Consider the following 19346-nt stretch of genomic DNA (forward strand, 5'->3'; position numbering starts at 1 on the left):
GCGTGATGCTGAGAACCGTTAACACTTCGGTTCGCTGGATGAGGCTCGCCCCCCCAAAACACAGCGCAGAGCTGGCCTGGCACCCTTTGCGGGCAAGTGGGCAGCTGGGTGCAGAGGGTCCCTGGACCCACACCCGTCCCCATCACTCCCAGGGCTCAAGGACTCAAAGGAGAGGCTGACCATGGCTGCAAAAGTTTCCCACCTGCAGCTCTTCTCCCAAACGATCACTAATGACAGCCCTTTCCCCAGTGGAGAAGAGCATCTGATGCTGCAGATCATAACTCGGAGCGTCCCGGCTAAGCCAAGGGAAGTTTGACCTCCACGAGGACTTCAGGATGGGAGCGAGGATTTGGCAAAAGGACCCGTAAGCTTCACTCTGGCGTCCCCTCCCGCTGCCCGCCCCTACCACGCTTCTACAAGCAGAAATCCTGAGTGTGTCCCACCGAAAAGCTGTTTGCAATGTGCGCACCGCTCACGGGCCAGCTCGGGAAACCTTTCCAAGCAGTGCCAAGCCGTTCTCGCAAAGGTCACCTCTCGCTCGCGCTTGGCTGCTCTCGTCCTCGATGCCTTAGAAGCACCCAAGAGAGATGGCACCTCGCAGGTCTGGCTTTACATTTTCAGGGAGAGAGATTGATGCTATTTATTTTCCTACCAGCTCTTGTACTATACCATATCTGAGGTAGTCGTCTTCGTCCTGCTTCCGCACGGTATTTAGGCATCTGCCGAACCACAAACTCATGCCCAAGTACTCTGTTGAATCGAAGCCTGTTATTCCTTTCGCAGCCTTAATCTCTTGCTACAGAGCAGTTACCAGTACCAATGTCTGTTGTCATGTCCGCTCTAGTTATGCTGTATAATTTGGCAAGGGCTTGATCCCTTGCTCTTTGGCATCTGTAGGAACCTCTTGGTTGGATCCATGCATCAAGTGAAGCCCTTTGGCTGCTCTTGTTCCAATTCACCCATCCTCCTTCCTCTTCCTGGGAAGGACCAGGGCAGGATGGCTGCACCATGTCCCCGGGACTGCCGGGAAAAAGCATTTGATGCCACCGTCCGGTGTGGACAGATTGCCGGCAGCCCTTGCCATGCTGGTGGGTGGGAGCTGTACCCTCCTCCCAAGCCCACCACATCCCACCTAACGTGGGAGCGTAAGGAGAAGGCAGCTGAGCCGCAGGCTGGGTCTTGCCTGGGTCCCCCCACCCGGCTCCGAGCGGCAGTGCCTGGGGGACACGCGGGTCCCACCTCCGTTTGGGAGCTTGGACGCTTTCCCTTGTAGCGGGCGTTGGGGTCTTCAATGGGCACAAGCAAAAGAGCAAAAGCCGCAAAGGCCAAAACGTTCAGGCGCGTCCATCACCTCCGGGCACCGCTGGCCCCGGGGGGTGGTTTTGGATGTTGGGAGGAGATGCAAGTGCTTGATTTGCCGTAACCCCAAAATCCAGCCTTTCCCCCTGGGTGCCCTCGGGGAGGTTCTCACACCCCTGACCCATCAGGAGGATACAGGCGGAGCGGTCCCACCACCGGTGAGAGGTGCCCAGCCCCACCACCCCTGACCGCCCCCCACAGGGCATGAACCCAGGGGCCCAATGCATGATACGGATGGAGCATAAATACCTCAAACCTTCCAGACCGACTCTATACGATCTCAGTCCCTCCGCAAATTCACTCCGCACAGTTAGGACCACTCGGTACAAGACCCGGCACGCCGGCATCCTCCACGCGGCAGAAAAATCACGCCCTGAACGACATCGGATGTTGTAAATCCAGCTTGTAAATGATCTTCACTTCGTTTTGTTCGGTCTTTCTGATGTATATCTTGCTTTTTTTTTTTGCGGATGGTACTTTCTGGTGTAACAATTCTCTGCAGTTCTGGTATGAAATTGGTGTATTTGTTAAAAAAAGTTTGTTCTTTTTTTTTTTTTTTTTTTTTGTGGTTTCCAAAAGCCCATTGGTGCATTGTACAATGGGATCCTGTAGTGTGTCATGAGAAAGAAAAAACATATGCAGATATGTTATGGAGTGATTTTTATTTTCAAATGATTGTGTTGTTGACAACTATACATATAGTATATATATATATTATCAAGATACTAAGAAAAAAATCTAAATTTACCAAAATCTGTATATTTTAATAAATGCATAAAGCTTTATTGTGTGCCTTTACATTTAACAATCAAACAGGAACTAATGGATTTTTAAAGAAAGCCAGAGACAAACATGTCTTAGTATCAGTTTCCATAGTAATGTAAATCTTTTAAATGAAAGACTAAACCAAAAAATAAAAATAAAAAAAAAAATTCCCATGTAAATTCTGTTAAGCCAGTCAGTAGCTGAAGGTCTGATATTTTTTTCAATGCTAAATTGAAGCTAGAGATGAACAAACCTTGCCTTAAGTACTTCAAAATTTCCTCTGTGGAAGATCCATTTCAATGGGCTGACTTGGGTATTTACTTGCACTGTTGTGAAAAAAAGTGGTTATCAGTTTACCCAATAAAAATAAAAAAAAAAGAAAAAAGAACCCAAAGCCAATGACCACAGGTTGACTGTTGCAGTGCGAAGCCCCAGGGAGTGCCGACATCTTCCCATCTGCTCGCGGTGCTACCAGCACCCCCCTTTCCCCAGGGTAACTGGCGTGCCATGACTGCTTCTCCCCTTCGGGATGCTCAGGGCCACCAGTGTCCCCTCCCTCCTGTTATTCCTATTATCTGGGGAACGGGGGGGCTGCCAGGAGAATTCCCCACGATGGGGAACCATAGCTGGTCCTGGTGGGGCCGTGGAGGGCTCCACTGGGCCATTAGGGACCACCACGGCTCACACCCACCACTCCACAGCTGATATTAGGCATGGCGTGGAGCAGTTTTTCCTTTAAGGAGAATTATATTTGACTCTATTTTGAGGCTTTGGGTCAGCACACGAGCACCAAAAGCCTTCAAGAGCCAACAGCGCCATGGCCAACCCAGCCCAGGAGAACCCCGTGGGGGAGCGGGGCGTTTTGGGGCAGCGCCAAGCAGGTATTTCAGCTTTGATGCATTAAAAACTATGAAAAGTTTAATGTTCTTTGTGCTTCCTCCAAACGCTTCCCCTCTGCGGTGCCAGCACTAATATCCTGTCCCATTCGTGGCCCCATCTCCTCGCGTCCCATGGTCGCAGATGTCCATTTTCCCCGCAGCTGCTCCAGAGTTGTTTTGCTTTGTTTGGATTTTTCTTCTCTTCCCTGAAATAAAGCGCCTTCCTTCCTCCGAGCAGCTTGCCCAGAGCCTTTTAAAGGTTGGATTTGGGATCGGCTGCCCATGACCTGTGACCGTGGGCAGGGTGAGCAGAGCCCTGCTGAGGGTCCCCGGCCCCGCGTGCCTGAAGATGTCAAGGTGCAGACCAAGGGTGTGGGCAGCAAAAAACCCATAAGCGCTGCCTGGCAGTGCTCATTCCTCGCTGGATCGTGCACCGCTGCTCCAGCCCCTCCAGCAGCACCAACACCTTGCCAAAAACCCCGCCTCGAGCATCCAGGGCACCCCCCTCGGCGTTCCGGTACCTAAAGGGAGCCTCAGGAAAGGTGGAGAAGGACTCTTTTTCAGGGAGTGCAGAGATAAGATGAGGGGGAATGGTTTTAAACTGAAAGAGGGGAGATTTAGAGTAGATATCAGGAAGAAATTCTTGACTGTGAGGGTGGTGAGCCCCTGGCCCAGGTTGCCCAGAGAAGCTGTGGCTGCCCCATCCCTGGAGGGGTTCAAGGCCAGGTTGGACGGGGCTTGGAGCAACCTGGGCTGGTGGGAGGTGTCCCTGCCCAGGGCAGGGGGTGGGACTGGATGGTCTTTAAGATCCCTTCCAACCTAAACGATTCTATGATTATATGATCTCAGAGAGGTTTTCCTGTGCTTTTCCCTCCCGGTTTGCTCCAGGGCCATTTGCAGGGCAGCGTTCCAGCAGCTTTCTGCTCTGAGGTCTCCCACGCCGCTGTCAGCCCCGGGGTTAACCGGCAGAGCCGCTGCTCGGCTAAAGCCACGGGCAGCGGGGCACAATCCACAATTCCCCGGGCAGCCTGCACAAGCTGGCACGTCTGTGCGCCGCCCCCTCGCCCGTGGCACCCGCGCATCAATGGCAGCACTTGTAGCGTCTCCCCGGGGCATACAAGAACTGCCTGTGCCCTGCCCGTGATGTAATGGGCACAAGTGTCCTGCCGCCGGCCCCGCGCCGCTGCCCGCCTCGGGTACATTGTATGGGACGGCAGCGTTGCGAAGCCTGCACAACAGAGACGCGTTCAAGACTGCTCGGTCTTAAAGGCAGAGGCCGGTGTTGCGTGTCGGAGCTGGAGGGGGATGCACAACCAGCCCGGGACATGACCAGCCCCTCCTGACACCTCCTTATTCACTCCTTTTAAATGCTCCCACCTTGGCTTCCCACATGGAAGAGGCAAGGTGTGGGAGCCGCAACACCTTTGCCCATGGCTGTGTCGCCTGGCTTACACAAATTACAGCCAGCTCCTGAAGCCTGGCTTACACAAATTATTTGAACTAACACCTCCAGGAACAGATGGGATTTTGTATCAACGTAATTAAATTCCTACAGCCTCTGGTAAGGACAGAGTTAGATCTTGATCTTACACAGTTTTAATCAAAGAGAGCGATGACCCCAGATCAGACTCTTATTTTAGTTGAAAGCACTTCCAGCAACACGACTTCCCAACTTCAGCACGCCCAAGCTGTGCTGGGATGCATCTCCACCGCCCCAGTGGGTTTCTAAGTCTCCTCGATGTGAAGAGTACCACGAATCGGTGCCACTGGTGCCAGCTGCTATCAGTAATATTAAAAGAACAAATGGATAAGACAGTGGTTAGTTCCACGCCGGAAGATTACTCATATTTTAAATATTCAAAAAAAAAAAAAAAACAAAACACAAAAAGGCCCACTAAATTCCACAGCAGAGCAGAATCTCTCATCCTGAACTGCTATTAAAAAAAATAATAATCTTCAAGATCATTGGGAAACCCCTGGCACGGAAAAGCTAGCTATGGAAACACACGGGAGGGAAGGAAAAAAAGAAGCCGCTGGTTGCAGGTACTCTGTTATTTATTGTACAGTATTTCACTGAAAGTACAAAGGCATCATCAGTATTCACCAGAATTGTATTGTAACAGGTACGTTATACTGCGTGTTAAAATGCGCTACTTTAATGATGCGAGACAGAACGCAAATTTAGAGGAAGAAAGCATGGAGTTTAAAAAAAATGTAAAAATACATTTTTAGTAACTGACCTGTACAAAGGAAAACAAAAGAAACCAAACAAGAATGCGGGGATTAGAGCCCCCAAAGTCATTTAAAACTATATAAAAAGGCACCGTTATCTACCGTGTAATCAGGACCTTTGGGTTCCGTTTCCTTCATACTGATGACTGTGGGGGTGGGGGAAATACTGTTACTAAAATGATCGGACTCGTACAAAAGTATTTACACAGAAAGGCAGAAAAAAATTCCCCTACTCTTGTTCCAAAAAGAGAAACATTTGCCCGGTTGGAGAGTAGAGCCTTCCTCCCTACCCTCTCGCCCACACCGTGCCAAAGCGGTGACCTTCAACAGGGGAAAGCAAATAGTGACGGGGTGGGAGAAGCTGCCAGAGTCCTTCTAACAACGGGGAAGTGTCTCTCTCGTTTCTGTTTTATTGCTTTAAACTCTCCCATAAGCAGGAGAGCTAGAAAATAAAATAAAAACCCTAAAACCCACATGACAACCCCAAACCATCTGAGTCATCCTGGCTGCAAGAAGATGGGGCAGGTGGTCAGGAGAAACGGGGGAGGACCAAGAGGTAGGGCTGGCTGGAGCTTTCTTTCTAGAAAGGGGGGGGAAGAGATGGGGAGAATAACGCTTCGAACTACCAGACATTTGTGCTGCTTTTCTAAATCTTCCCCTGGGAGCCTGACAGCGGTGTGTGTCAGTAGAAGCAAACCCAGGGCACACAAACCCACCAGCCAAAGCATCGGACGGCAGCCGTGGGACGTCCCCAGGACGCTTACACGTGAGCGCTCTTTGCGTGGGTAGGGGAGCTGGATCCCGAGGCGTAGTAGAAACGATTTTCACCGAACGTCTGGGCATCTCCCGAGCAGCAGACGATGACGCAGCCGCCAAAGAGGCAGAGGGCAGAGCCGATCCAGCCTGTGTACAGGGAGTAGCCGAAGCTCATAATGGTGGTCTCGCGGTGGGCGCACACGGGAAACCAGATGGTCGCAACGACGCCGCACATGGCTGGGGAGAGATGGAAAGGAAAGGTAACTCCAGCACGTAACCCCACCGCGGGGACGCAGAGCTCACCAAAGGGGAGGGAAGGCTCTGCAGGACGGGGGACAGGGAGGAAACCCATCCCTCCTGCCTTGCAGTCCCACGGTGGGACCCAGGAGCATCAGCATCAGGGCTCGGTCCAGGAGATCTCTGAGCAGGAGGCAGCGTGGGAGCCTCGTGGGGAGAGAGATCACGAGAGAACAGCCATCTCTCTCAGGCACCAACAAACAAAAAAGGAAAAACAACTGCTGCTTGACACAATCTGATATATTTATTACAAGGGAAACAGATTTGTTCCCTAGAAATAGCCTTAAGGGGGAAGAATGAAAGTCATTCCTGAAACTAATGCTCTGGAGAGCTGCAGAATTAGGAATACATTAGATACTAAGCAAGACCACAAAAGCCGTCTGCATCAGTCGCTAAAAGTATGCTAAAATCGGTGGCCCGAAGTCAACTGGTTTAAATCACTATTTCTGCATGAACTCGTGTCAATCTGCATCACCGAATGGTCACACAAACGTTAACAAAATATCCCAGCACTTAACGAGACAGAGCAGGGTTTACAAAACACAAGCAGAAAAGGGGCAGGGACAAAAGAAGCAGCAGTACAGCATGGCTGGGTTGTTTTTTTTATGGACAAGAACAGGTCTCACAACTCTGGAAAGCAGATTCTACTTCCCTGGGGAAAATATATCAAGTGATGGAGACAAACCCAGCAAGGCTCCCCAGAAACCTATCGAATTGAATAGAAGGGAAAGCGGTATTTTACCCAGAGTTTACAGGGATGTAAAATGTTATCGCTCTCTACAGCTCCCTGAAAGGAGGGTGTAGCGAGGTGGGGGTCGGTCTCTCCTCCCAAGTAATAAGTGGTAGGACAAGAGGAAACTGTCTCAAGTTGCGCCAGAGGAGCCTTAGGATGAATATTAGGACAAATTTCTTCACCGAAAGGGTTATCAAGCATTGGAACAGGCTGCCCAGGGAAGTGGTGGAATCACCATCCCTGGGGGTATTTAAAAGCCGGGCAGACGTGGTGCTGAGGGACATGGGTTAGTGGTGGGTTTGGCAGTGTTAGGTTGATGGTTGGACTTGATGATCTGAAAGGTCCCTTCCAACCTCAATGATTCTATGATCCTATGACTGAGGACTTCAAATTTTGCTTCAAATTCCATAGTTTTTTTCCATGAACAGCAGGAAGGCTGCTGCGGCGGTCCTGTGAGGACTGCTAGGTGGGTGCCATGGGAAGCAGATGCCCTCAGGACAGTAAAGCGGGTTCAAATGCAGCACTTTTTGCAGGCAGCCAGGCTGGAAATCACAATGTTCTCCGTGTGCAGCACACAGGCACGGTTTGCTCCGAGCAGGGAGAAAACGCGTGCCCCGCATTCTCCTTGTGCTGCACAAGGTCACACTCGCCACCTTCATGAAGGGTCCTACCTCCATCCTGCAAAGTCCACACATGCACCGAGGGCAACAGGAGTTGATGGCGTTAATCACCTCACAGGAGCCGGTCCTAAAACAACACTCCTTTATGGCCCGTACATCTGAGAAGAATTAATCTGTCAATATTTACTTGCCTCCGGGACAAGCTGTGCAGGAGTCCATCCTTGTGGCTATCAGAGAATCAGAGCAAAACAATAACAGGACCGTGGCAGCGTTACAGATTTCCACCGACCGCGTTAAAAGGTATCTGGAGGCAGTGTCAAAAAGTTAAGGTTGCAAGAGGGGAAAAAAAGGGGGTGAGATTAAAAATAAAATTGTTTGGTTAAAGAGGAGAACAAACCATAGCTCCTGGCCGGACAGAAGAAAACCCATCCCCAATAGCTGCAGTTATTGTGAGAGAAAATATTTTCTTATGGAAAAGAGAAGAACATTTGAAGGATGCTAATAAAGCCAGTAATAATTTTGGGCCTCCTCAAAGCAAGGGCCCCGCGGCTTTGGAAGAAACCTTCGGAGAAGGCAGGGAGGGGAGAACAGCATTTCTCCTGCGGGTGCATCAGTCCCGCAAACAGCTCATGAGCTTTAAAACAAAAATGTATCAGTTGGGAATATGCAAAGCATTCTAATGGGCTCGGGGGGAAAAAAAAGCTCCTTTGTTGCCCGAAAAGACACAATCATCTTTTCTTTTTCTGTCAGCAGAAAAAATAGATATATATATATTTATGTCCATAGACTGTAAGAGCCTTATCTATCCAGACCCTCCCCCACCACACAGGACCGAAGAAAACACTCGCGCTGGGGTGAGAAGAGCTCTCAGGGCCACCAACACAATAGCACCCCTTGTGCGTGTGGCTGAACGACATGTAGAACCACCTTATTTTAATGCTGACAATACTAGAAAGCTGTGAAACACAAGCCAAGGACTTTGCACGGGTTAGTTTGACCTCTCTGTCTTCGGAGGCTACCAGCTGCCGTCAGTCACCAGCCACCCCCGCCGCTCAGCAAGAGGAACGCCCCGAAACAGGACTGGATTTCATCGCCCTGCAGAGATTAGAGCGGGGCTGTAAATCCTCTGAGAAGATGCGAAAAGGGCGGTCTGCAATGGCAATATCTCTCGGCGAACTCAAATTTTGGTCCCGCTGTATCGCAGAGCAAGGCTGAAGAAAAGTGGATTTGCCAAGAAACCCAAAGGGATCGGAAAAGACATTTTAGGGCAAGTTTCAAGCACTGAAATAGCTGCCTACAAGGACGAACTCTTTGAATAGAAATTATTACCCCTTTTTTTTTTGTGCTGACCCTGAGAAATTCTTTGCCTCTCCCTAAATATGAAAGAGTTCAGATAGAAGAGCTGCTGCAGTCAATATGGTCTGGCAGAAAAGTAAAAGAAGGCCTGGAAACGGCATATTTTCTATTAGACCAACTATGTTGGCTGCAAAAACAGGCATGTTTTGGAGCACATAGACACCGGAAAGCTTGCCTGCGTTTTGCAGCTAGAGTAGGCGGTCCTGTAAAAGCCTCTAACCTGCAAAATTCACCTCAGTAATAGATGGTGAGGTCGTCCTTGCTCCGTCAGACCGCTGTGAATCCACAGGGACGCATCCCAGGCTCCCAGCATTTCTAAGTCCTTTTTGACTATGGACTTGCAGCGGCCCAATCCGTTTAGCTGAAACTCTTAATATTCCACATTACGGGCATATTTTAATCAGATGGAAGCACACGTAGACAAGAAGCACAGAAGGTGCTCGGGGAGGTGGGGGGATAGAGCAGGATTACACTAACTCCAGGGACAGTGAGTCCCTGCCAAATTCCTTAACAGTAACTTAAAGGCTTTCTGCAGAAGAAAGACTACTTCTCTTTCACGGCTGAATTTAATCATTCTGAGTTGCTGAGTCAAAGTCACACAGATTTCCCTTTCAAAGCATTTCGTTGAAATAATAGATACGCATGATTCTTTTTTTTCTGTGTTCAAGGCAATCTTTTTATCTTGATATCGGTGGTCTTCCAAGTGAGTCTCATGCGGTGTCCAGAAAAAAAAATATTTAATATCCTTTATTTAGTATACAATAGCTAATACGCTCATTTTGCAGCAGTAACTGCTAATAACTAATGTATTTTTCATCTGTGTTTTCCAGTATCTCGAGTCCCTCACCTCCGTTAGGAAAATGCCCACTCGGTTACCAGCACGGGGTCCCCCGAATTAGTATCAACAACACAGGATGGGTCAGGGTTTTTCCATCCACGCTGGCGTACGCAATGTTTTCCTACTGGCTTGGAGCAAACCTCTGCTGACGGTTGTTTTCGGCAATAAATCAATCCTCTCGGACAGATAGGATCAAGCAAAGACATAAATACATCAGCGGGCGGGATAGGAGGGTGCGCACACAGGTTGCACGCTCTGCAGCCTGCTATTATCAGCGGACAGAGAAATCAATGGAATATCTGAGCCCATTGTTTTCCTGGCAAATTTTCAACTTCTATTTTTTTTTTTTTTTTTTCCTGTTTGGGTTTTTTTTTCCGCACCGTTTCAAGCCCTGTTTTCCTTTTTAATAAATCTCAGTGACAAACTGCCGTCCCTTCCCCGAGCAACAAGCGAAGTTTGCCATGGGGCCAGCTCCCCTGATCGCATCTCAAATATCTATTTCTGCTACATTAGTGAGCGTTTGGGGGTTTGTTTTCTTTTATCCCAGAGCTCTGGGAGCTGGTCTCCACTTGGAGGAAAAGGCTGGAACCCGTGCGGTCGGGGAAAACCACGAACACTGGTTCAGTGGCCAGAAGGTAAATAAGACCAGTCCAAGGCATATTACATCTAGAATATAATTAATTTTACATCAGTATTATGATTCTTGAGGCCTGATTCATGCTTATTAAATGCCCTGAAATGGTAACACCTCATTTTGCAAATAACGGATCATTAATCAGCTTAAATAATGACAAAGTCCCAAGCTCTGTACATTATTCTTCTTCCAAAGGGACTGCCTTGCTAAGCAGCCCAGAAAAATTTGGGGTTTATAAAAATAAACGTGGCTTGGTTGTTTTTTCTTTTTAAAAAAAAAAAAAAAACTAACTTAAGAGCAAACTTATTTATTCTTTATTTGTGATCTGACAAAAAGATTATTATTGTAATTGTGACTAAAACATTGTGACCGGGCCGCTGTTTCCAGCCCCGATCGTTCAGGACATCGGCGACGTGAGCAAACCACTTCACCTGCCCGTGCTTCGGAACTCACAGGGGTAAAAATCAGTAAGAAGTCCAAATCCGACCCAAAGAGCACTCGCCGGCCAATGTCTGTGCAAATACACATTTTCTTTCCTCACAGGATCTACTTAGTGGGAAAACCGTGTTCTGAGGCAGAGAGGGGCCTGACTTAGGAAGCACCGCAACCCGCCTCCTCCGCCCTCTTACATCTCATCTCCTCCCTGGTGTCACACCGCAGCAAGACCTGGATGGGACAGTGGCACGCTAGACCCCAAACCCCTGGTGCGACACTGCAATGTACGGGATTTCACTTATTTTAATGCAGCGTCACCCAATACTGCCACTGCAACGCGTTTTCGGCGCGTGCCGGTCCTGTAATCCTGTCGCCCTTCAGCAAAGCAGATTTAAGGACAATACTCTCGCCTCCGGGTCTGCAGCCACGCAAAGGGGGCTGATCTACAGCACGGTTCTCCTTGACTGGGACCGAAAACTCGTGTTTGTTTGTGAGGAAGTGCAGCTCTGCTGGGCCTCCCCCATGCCGGGCAGGGGAAATCCGGCAGAGCAGACTCCTCCGGCACTAAAATGTCATTCACAGGCAGAAAAAAAACACCTCCACTTTTTCTTTCACTTTGCCAAGCCCAAATACATGACTTACGGTTTTGGGATAGGGATGAAGGCCACATTCCAACAGCTCTCTAACGTGTCTGTTCATGATCGGGATGTCCTAAACAGGCCCTGTAAAGCTTATTTTAGGATTTCCAGCTGTGGCAACATGGCCTTAAACCCCACAGACGTTGAAAGGGCTCCTTGGTCTCAGTCCCTTAGATTTGGGATGTACTGACTCATATTATCTGCTTCTCACCAACGCACTGGAGGAGGGACCGCTTGCAAGGAAGGAGCGTCCAGAGGACAGCCCCTCGGAGCGTGCAGCTTTATCCAGTGCCCACTTGAAAAAAATAAGGAGAAGAAGAAGAAAGAAGATGGGCATGATGTCAGCGCAGGCTGCCAGCGACCAGCAGAGCCACACAAAGAGGCCACTTTCCCTCACCCCTCCTCCTCTGCCACACAGACGGGTAAAAACAAGGCACCGCAGCCTGTTGTTGAGATGACGAGGCTTCAAGAACATGCAGGTGTTGCATTGGGGACAATGAGCTCCACAGTCTGCGCTGCTCAAAACAATCTATTCCACAGGCACGGAGGACGGGAAGAAATTCCCAAGGGAACTTGGAGGTCAAGGGCAAGGCTGGGCAGAGGGGGCTGGGAGGCACAGGGGACATGTCACCCCTCTTCCCAGGTCCATGCCACCTCCTTGCTCGCTCCCCTGCTGTCCCCGCAGCACCAGCGCCCCCTCAGCCGCAGGATTCCCCTCTCACACACCTCAGCTTACTTTGACCTGGCTGCATCTGGGATGCCCAGGGAAATTTGGAGGCTATCCATTCCCTGTAAGCAGCTCGGGAGTTTAGACACTTTTCCAAAAATAGCATCACTTCCACAGCGAACCAGCAAAACCAGCTGCCTGTGTGCAACTGCTATTGCCTTCCTGCAGACACAGGTGGGGGTCGTGCCCGAGGACTCCACAAGAGCTCCCCTCTTCACCCTGCTTCTCTCCCTGCCTCCTGTCTTTGTCCTCGCACTCCTGTACATGCCTTTTATTCACCCCACAGACTGTGGTGATGCTGGAGAGCTTCAGGGTCAGCCCAGCCTGGACAACCACCCGTTCAGGTGAACACTCTCAACCAACTTGCACCGCAAGATCCTGGAGCAGAGGAAGACCTCCGGCTCTCCACACGCGGCGGGCGCCTTACCCAGGAGGATGATGAGGATCCCTCCCAGCTGGGACCGCCGGTACTTGGCAGCTCCAGGTTCATGGCCCATCCGGATGCAGGGCAAGACCGTTATCAGCAAGAAGATAGCAGGAAGACCCAGGACAGAAGCGGCAATCATCAGTGCTCGACATGCTTGGACATACCCTGTTGGCAAGGCAAGGAAAGAGGATTTTGATTATTTGGCACAAGAGAATCATAGAATGGTTTGGGTTGGAAGGGACCTTAAAGATCATCTAGTTCCAGCCCCCTGCCATTGGAAGGGACACCTCCCACTAAACCAGGTTGCTCAGGGATGAGGCATCCACAACTTTTCTGGAAAACCTGTTCCAGTGCCTCACCACCCTCACAGCGAAAAATTTCTTCCTCATATCTTAATCTAAATTTACCCTCTTCCAGTTTGAAGCCATTAACCCTCATCTGATCTCTACACTCCCTGATAAAAAGTCGCTCTCCAGATTTCTTCCAGGCCCCCTTTAGATACTGGAAGGCTGCTATAGGAGGCTTCAGCCTTCTCTTCTCCAGGCTGAACACCCCCAACTCTCCCAGCCTGCCCTCACAGCAGAGGGGCTCCAGCCCTCCCAGCATCTTTGTGGCCTCCTCTGGACCCTCTCCAACAGGTCCATGTCCTTCTTGTGTTGAGGACACTTTTTTGAGAACCTTTGGACAAAGGGTCCTGTTGATTAGCTCCCAACACTCCCAACACTTGCATGGAGTACAGGAGAGAGGTTCAATCCTTTGTGTAAACAATTAAGACGGGGAGACTGCAGTACCATGGTTAGTGCATGAACATGGGATATGCACGCTCATAATTTTCCAACAATCAAGCAGCACTGCCTGGAAAACACAAGCTCTTCCTAGGAAAACACTGAAAAACCATGGGGCTGGGAAATATGGGAAGAGAAAGTAGGAGAAACAGCTAGGAAGGAGTTTTCCTATAACTTTTCATAGAGAGAGCTTTGATTAAATAACAAGAATTTCAAGTCTTGAAGAGCAGCTTGCTGTGAGCAGAGGAAGTCCGCAGTCATCCAGAGGAGGGCTGAATAGTTGAAGACCCATTACTGAAACATGCAGGTCCATCAGATACGACCACCAGCTGCCCTGAGGAGCTGAGGACTGTTGGCCTGGGAGGAGGAGGAGACGGCTCAGCAATTCCAGCCCCATCCCGATGCTGCACCTCCAGAGTCCAGGCTGGTAGTGGGGTTTCAGAGGAGACCTGTGGCTTAAGGTGACCACTGGCACAGCTCTTCCTTAAGGAGAAGAAATGACTGCACCTTGCAGAGCTGCTTGAGTTGCCATAACCAAGGGCCGCGTTATTCCTCTGGGTCCCTACGGACATCATGGGATTCCCTGGCATTTCACCAGTTGCCATCTCTCTCCTGCCTGCCCCTGTGCAGCACCAGCAGCTCAACACAAGGCAGCGAGGAACGAGAGGGGATGGGGACTGCGGGTCTGCTGGGCAGGGATGTGACATTTCTACCACTCTGTGAGGGTCTATGTACAATAATGTCTCAAAAATTACATTTTTTTAATATATTACGTATATATAATTTTCCTATGTATATTTTATATAAAAATTAGGTATAATATATAGAATTTATACATTAAAAAAACCACGCCCAGGTCATTACTGGCACGCCAAAGAAAAAGAACAAGTGTCAGATTTGCTCCAGTGCCTGGTGAGCCTCCACCAGCTCTTGGGACAGTCTCAGCGGAGTGAATACACTGCCCCTCTTCCCCCTCCTACTAACAAAATGAAGCTACCTCGCGCAGGTTTGGAGTTTGGTGATGTCTCAAACAATATCAGCAAAAAGGGTCTCAAGCAAGTCCCACTGACATACAGATGAGACATCAGGAATGAGGATTTTACTGTTTCTGGAAATGCGGACTCTGTGCATATCGAACATCTACTTGATTTTTCAAGAGGAAACTTAACAAAAAAGTTACCTGGGGAGTTCAGGGCAAAAAAATGAGACCTTAAACAAAGGAGATGGCAGTGCCCAGTGTGGTGTCTGTGGAATCAGTCCCGATGAAATGAGAATACAAACACGTTTCTTTTAAAGACGTGACTCAGGCAATGAAAGACTCTGAACATATTTTAGCTATCGGGAACACCAGGATAAATTTTCCTCTCATGGAAAGCTGTGGGTATCAAAAAGGTTACAAGCAGAAGCATCGTGTTTTGTGATTTGTTTCTGCTGGCGAGAAGCGTTGCTTTCTGCTGCTGAAAGACCTATTTACCTATTTATTAAACTTCATTCAATAATGTTTCTTCGGGGCAAGTCTTTTCCCCTTCTTCTGTGCTGGATCATATTGAACAATAGCAGCAATAAGGAAGGTAAACCCACTAAAATAAAAGCATACACACACAGAAAGGGAGAATAGGAGCTAGTCTGAGAGATTCAGTACTGCTAAGCACTACGTGACACAGACTAGGCTCTGTAACAGAGAGAAATTCGGGAATAATCTTTCTTCGTGAAATTATTTTCACCACAGTTTTTAAATAAATAAATAAGGACACACGAAAGAAAACTACAAGGAACGGTTATTTCTACCCTGTCAGCTTTGGAAGAGGCACCTCCGACATGCTAGAGGAGGTGCAATCTAAAACACGGCAGAACAGAGAAGTGCTACAGAGTTAACAGGGATTGAAACAGGTAAGATCATTAACTAAACTTACAGGGGCAAGACCACACAAGACTTTGGTAGGCTTAATTAGCTCAAAAGATGTATTAATACTGATGAAACACCTTGCTTAATTTTTGCTTTGCAGTAAACTAGATGAAAATTACTAAATCATCAGAAAATATCAGCCAAGTTAAATGTCATTACATCTGTTTGCCATGTAAAAGTTCTGTCTTGCCTTAGAACATGCGGGAAGCACAAGACCATCAAGACTAATGATGATCTTCCCAAAGATTAAAAGCCATAGCAGCATTAATAATAGATGCTGAAAGATTCATTATACTCCAAATCATTTTAAGGAACAGAACCTTAACATTTGTAATAGATCATCATTATCTCAAAGCAAACCTCGAAAAACTCTATTATCCCTCAATATACTAGGTGTGTTTTGCAACGCAATCTAGAGACAAGATGTGAAAGGAACAGCGAGCATTTACTAAGAGCAATGATTAAACATTAACCAGACTTTAACAGCCACAGATAACACATGATACCTGGGTACGATTCAAACCAGGTATAATTTAATGAGAAGCACGTCAAGAGCTATCATGCACATTCTTTAGCGTATTTCATGGACCATCTCCTGCCCTGAGGAAGTTGAAGGAGCTTCGCCATCAATTCAGCCCGCAGCAGGACCTGCCCCGCTCAGAGCACGGCTTGGCTCCTCACCTCCAGGTGGGAAGGGGAGGACACATACCTGGCAGTATGAGGATGTCCACGAGGGGCTTGCAATGATAGAGACCTGTGGCCATCACGCAGTCTGCCCACAGCCCCTTGGATCCCAGCTCATCCATTTTCCTGCAGGTGGTAATGGTGTAGCCACAAGTCACCACCCAGTCGTTGGTGGCCGTTGCCACAACCACCCCGATCCACCCTATAAAACTGCAGACAAATCCGGCCAGGTGCAGGCAGGTGGCCACCATGGCGATCCCTTGGTGGGACAAGCTGGACAGGAGAGCGGCCGCAGGGGTTCAGTGACGCCGGCCGGCGAGCTCCCTGCTGCGGATCCCGGCTGCTGGGACCTTCTGCGAGCTGCGAGCAGGAGGGACGAGGGTTTGGTAGGACGAGGTCCCTGGGCAGGCACTGCTGCAGGCACTCGGCTGCCGCTGCCCAGCTCCCTCCCTGGGAGGGGTTAGAGCTGCCTCCAGCCCCACAGCTCATGGGAGGAGCGAGTCGGGAGCCCCAACTTCGGCCAGTTCATCAAGAGTCGGAGGGGATGGACGGTGTGGAGAGGAGGAGACGCAGAATTACACCCACCCGTGCCTGAAAAACAAACCAGACTGCTTTATTCGAATGCAAACAGCCTGACTATTCAAAACCTATCATTAAGGGAGAAAAATTAAGGCAGTGTTTCCAAGCTGATGGTAAATGATCACACCGGTACCTCTTCATGGAAGAAGGGCAAGAAACGTGGTGGACAGAGTTACTCAAGAGGTGGAATTGATCATCTCATCAAAGCCACCAACACGGCTGCAATAAACAGACAAAGTCCGTCTTGGGTCTGTCCTGATGTTTTCAGTAACTGCAAAAACATAATAGAATAAAAGACCCATCGCTGCATTCTCTGCTTGCACCTGGGTTTTCAAAAGTATTAATTAACTAACACTCAACGAGTCTTAAATATCTGTTTAACGTATTTGTTTCCACTTTGGAATGCTAAAATTAAGATGAGCAGCTTTTTACCCAGACTCATTACGGGCGTAAATTTTAGTCTGCATCAAAACGTGAAAATAAATGAAAAAAAAAAAAAAAAAGAAAAAGAAAAAAAAAACCCGCAACACCTTCCCAGCCTGTTCTTCGTCAAGAGAAACAGGCAGGCAGGACGTTGTCTTAATTTTAGTTTGTATTGTCCCAAACAGTTAGAAGTTACCGGGTGCCGACCCATCCCTGAGGAAGTTCGCTCGTTGCGGGGAATGTCGGATCGCCCCGATCCAACGTGCCTGGAGAGACCACTAGCGGGGAGCTGCCCGCACTGCACCGGGACGGGAAAACCGGGCAAAACCGACCCAACCGCCAATTCGATTCATTCCCAGAGCTGGCAGTCAAAAAAAAGTACTGGAAGCTACACAGGGATTAAGGTGCCGGGAATGAAATATATTCAGTTCTTCATCCAACAGTATTTTTTCCCGTTCTTTAGCAAAAAAAAGTGGGAAAAAAAATAATTAACAAGACCATCCTAAGCTTCATTTGTCACATGTTCCTTAGATCCAAAATTCAAGGACACGAGGCCACTTTTCCTTTGTCAAAGCTCCACCCGAACACTGCAACTACTACATAAATTGTTGAAAATTACCTTTGAAGAGGAGCTTTTATAATAAATAGAAATTTAATTGTTGTTTTCACATTTGTTTTATATTGTTGGTTACTCCTTGGGTTTTTTCTGTCCGTGGTTTACGGTATATTTGTGAAGCCACACTTCCATCAACTTTCACGATGTGATTCCACCTTTCTACATAGTTTATTCGTCTACTGCACCCACTTCAGGTGGAGCAAGCTGTTACCTACATCCAACCACCACGTTCATGTTGTCTAGGGTTTGGTTCTAGATGGATTTAATCTTTCCCCAAACAATATCCCTGCTTATTCATTATTCAGGAGATAAACTTGTCATCTCTCGAGCAAAACTAGTGTTGTTCCACTTCTTGGGCCACCCAATTGCGCTGGACAGATCATGCGTCACCTCCCGAATTTGGAAGGAGACGAGCTGACAAATGAACACGCTCTCGCCTCTCCCTTTCGCTGACTCAGTTTGCATTTTTTTCAGTCTAGCATTTCCTCCATCTAATTTTGTAGCATTCCGTAAATTAAGCATCTGATCTGTTTGTATCAAGTATAAATGCAATTAGTTTAATACTGCTTTTTGATGAATACCAGGTGTAAGGAGGATACTTAACCACTTTGGGATGACTGATCCCAACCTCTGTTGCCTAACGATGCTTCACCACGCAGTCCTTTGGAGTTTAAAAACCATGTATATTCTCTAAATTGCACTAATACTTAGATTTCTAATGTACTTCAAGTATTTCATTTTTCTTCAAAGTACCAGAAAATTTTGCAACATCTTGATATCCCTTTTCATCCCAAAACTGAGATTAGAAGCATTTTACATGGTGATAGCGCAGGCGCATCCTAATGCCCAAACCCCAACTTTTTAAAAAGGATATAATTTGCCAGCTGGGTACACATCCTACCGTAATTCAGTCTCCTACAGTTACGGCTTCCTTAACTACAAAAAGTTCTTACACTGCCACATTTTCCTTCATGAATGCGTTTCTCAAAGAGTGTGCGGCAGCTCAACTGACAAGAAGTAAATTTTACCTTTCAGTAACTGGCACAGTTTGAATTATTTCATTAATGCCGCCAGGGACAAGAAAGATTTACTGTTTTGTCACTGTTACAAACAACACTACCAACATGTAGGTGAACACGTCAGTATGCTACAAGCGAACAATGATTCACAAGATCAATAAGAAACAAAGAATGACTTCCCAGCTATATACTAAACGAACGGATACACTTAGGGCAATATTCTTAAAATTTGCCATTTTTAAAGCAAGTGCTACACGTGCACCTATTTCAACAGTGCGCACACCTTAAAAATCAGCCTTTTTACCTTGTCACTCAAGCGGTTTTTCCTTCATCAGCATTGTTTCCTCTGACAAATGATGTATGTCGTAATTAGTCACCCTTACACAAGCGATCGACACCCTAGGACTTTTTCTTCTCCGAGTGACTCACCTTAAACTTTTTCTTTGCAGGGTTTTTCAGCCCAATAGCTTCCCCTTTGCTTGGAAATACAGCAGGACAAAAACCCACCAGGGGATGCAGAAATAAACAGCGTTAACTCTGTCAGTGGTACAGTCAGTCGATCATTTTCTTCCATACTAAAGGCTGAGCTCATCAAAATATTATATATTTCATCTTCATCCTGGTTAATACCGCTCACTT

At 47.9% G+C, this 19346-nt stretch overlaps 1 protein-coding gene across 1 annotated transcript; it reads right to left on the bottom strand.

Annotated features, from left to right (window-relative positions):
- Positions 1 to 5056: 5056 nt before the first annotated feature.
- On the bottom strand, positions 5057 to 16467 carry CLDN11 (claudin 11). The gene is made up of 3 exons (XM_054206321.1): positions 16096 to 16467; positions 12696 to 12860; positions 5057 to 6227 (listed from the first exon to the last, which is right to left on the bottom strand). Exons 1-3 carry the CDS (start codon positions 16319 to 16321, stop codon positions 5995 to 5997), a joined length of 624 nt encoding a protein of 207 aa, XP_054062296.1. The 5' UTR covers positions 16322 to 16467; the 3' UTR covers positions 5057 to 5994.
- Between the last annotated feature and the right edge of the window lie 2879 nt (positions 16468 to 19346).

The sequence above is a fragment of the Rissa tridactyla genome, chromosome 6 (genome assembly GCF_028500815.1).
Source record: "Rissa tridactyla isolate bRisTri1 chromosome 6, bRisTri1.patW.cur.20221130, whole genome shotgun sequence".
Taxonomy (NCBI): domain Eukaryota; kingdom Metazoa; phylum Chordata; class Aves; order Charadriiformes; family Laridae; genus Rissa; species Rissa tridactyla.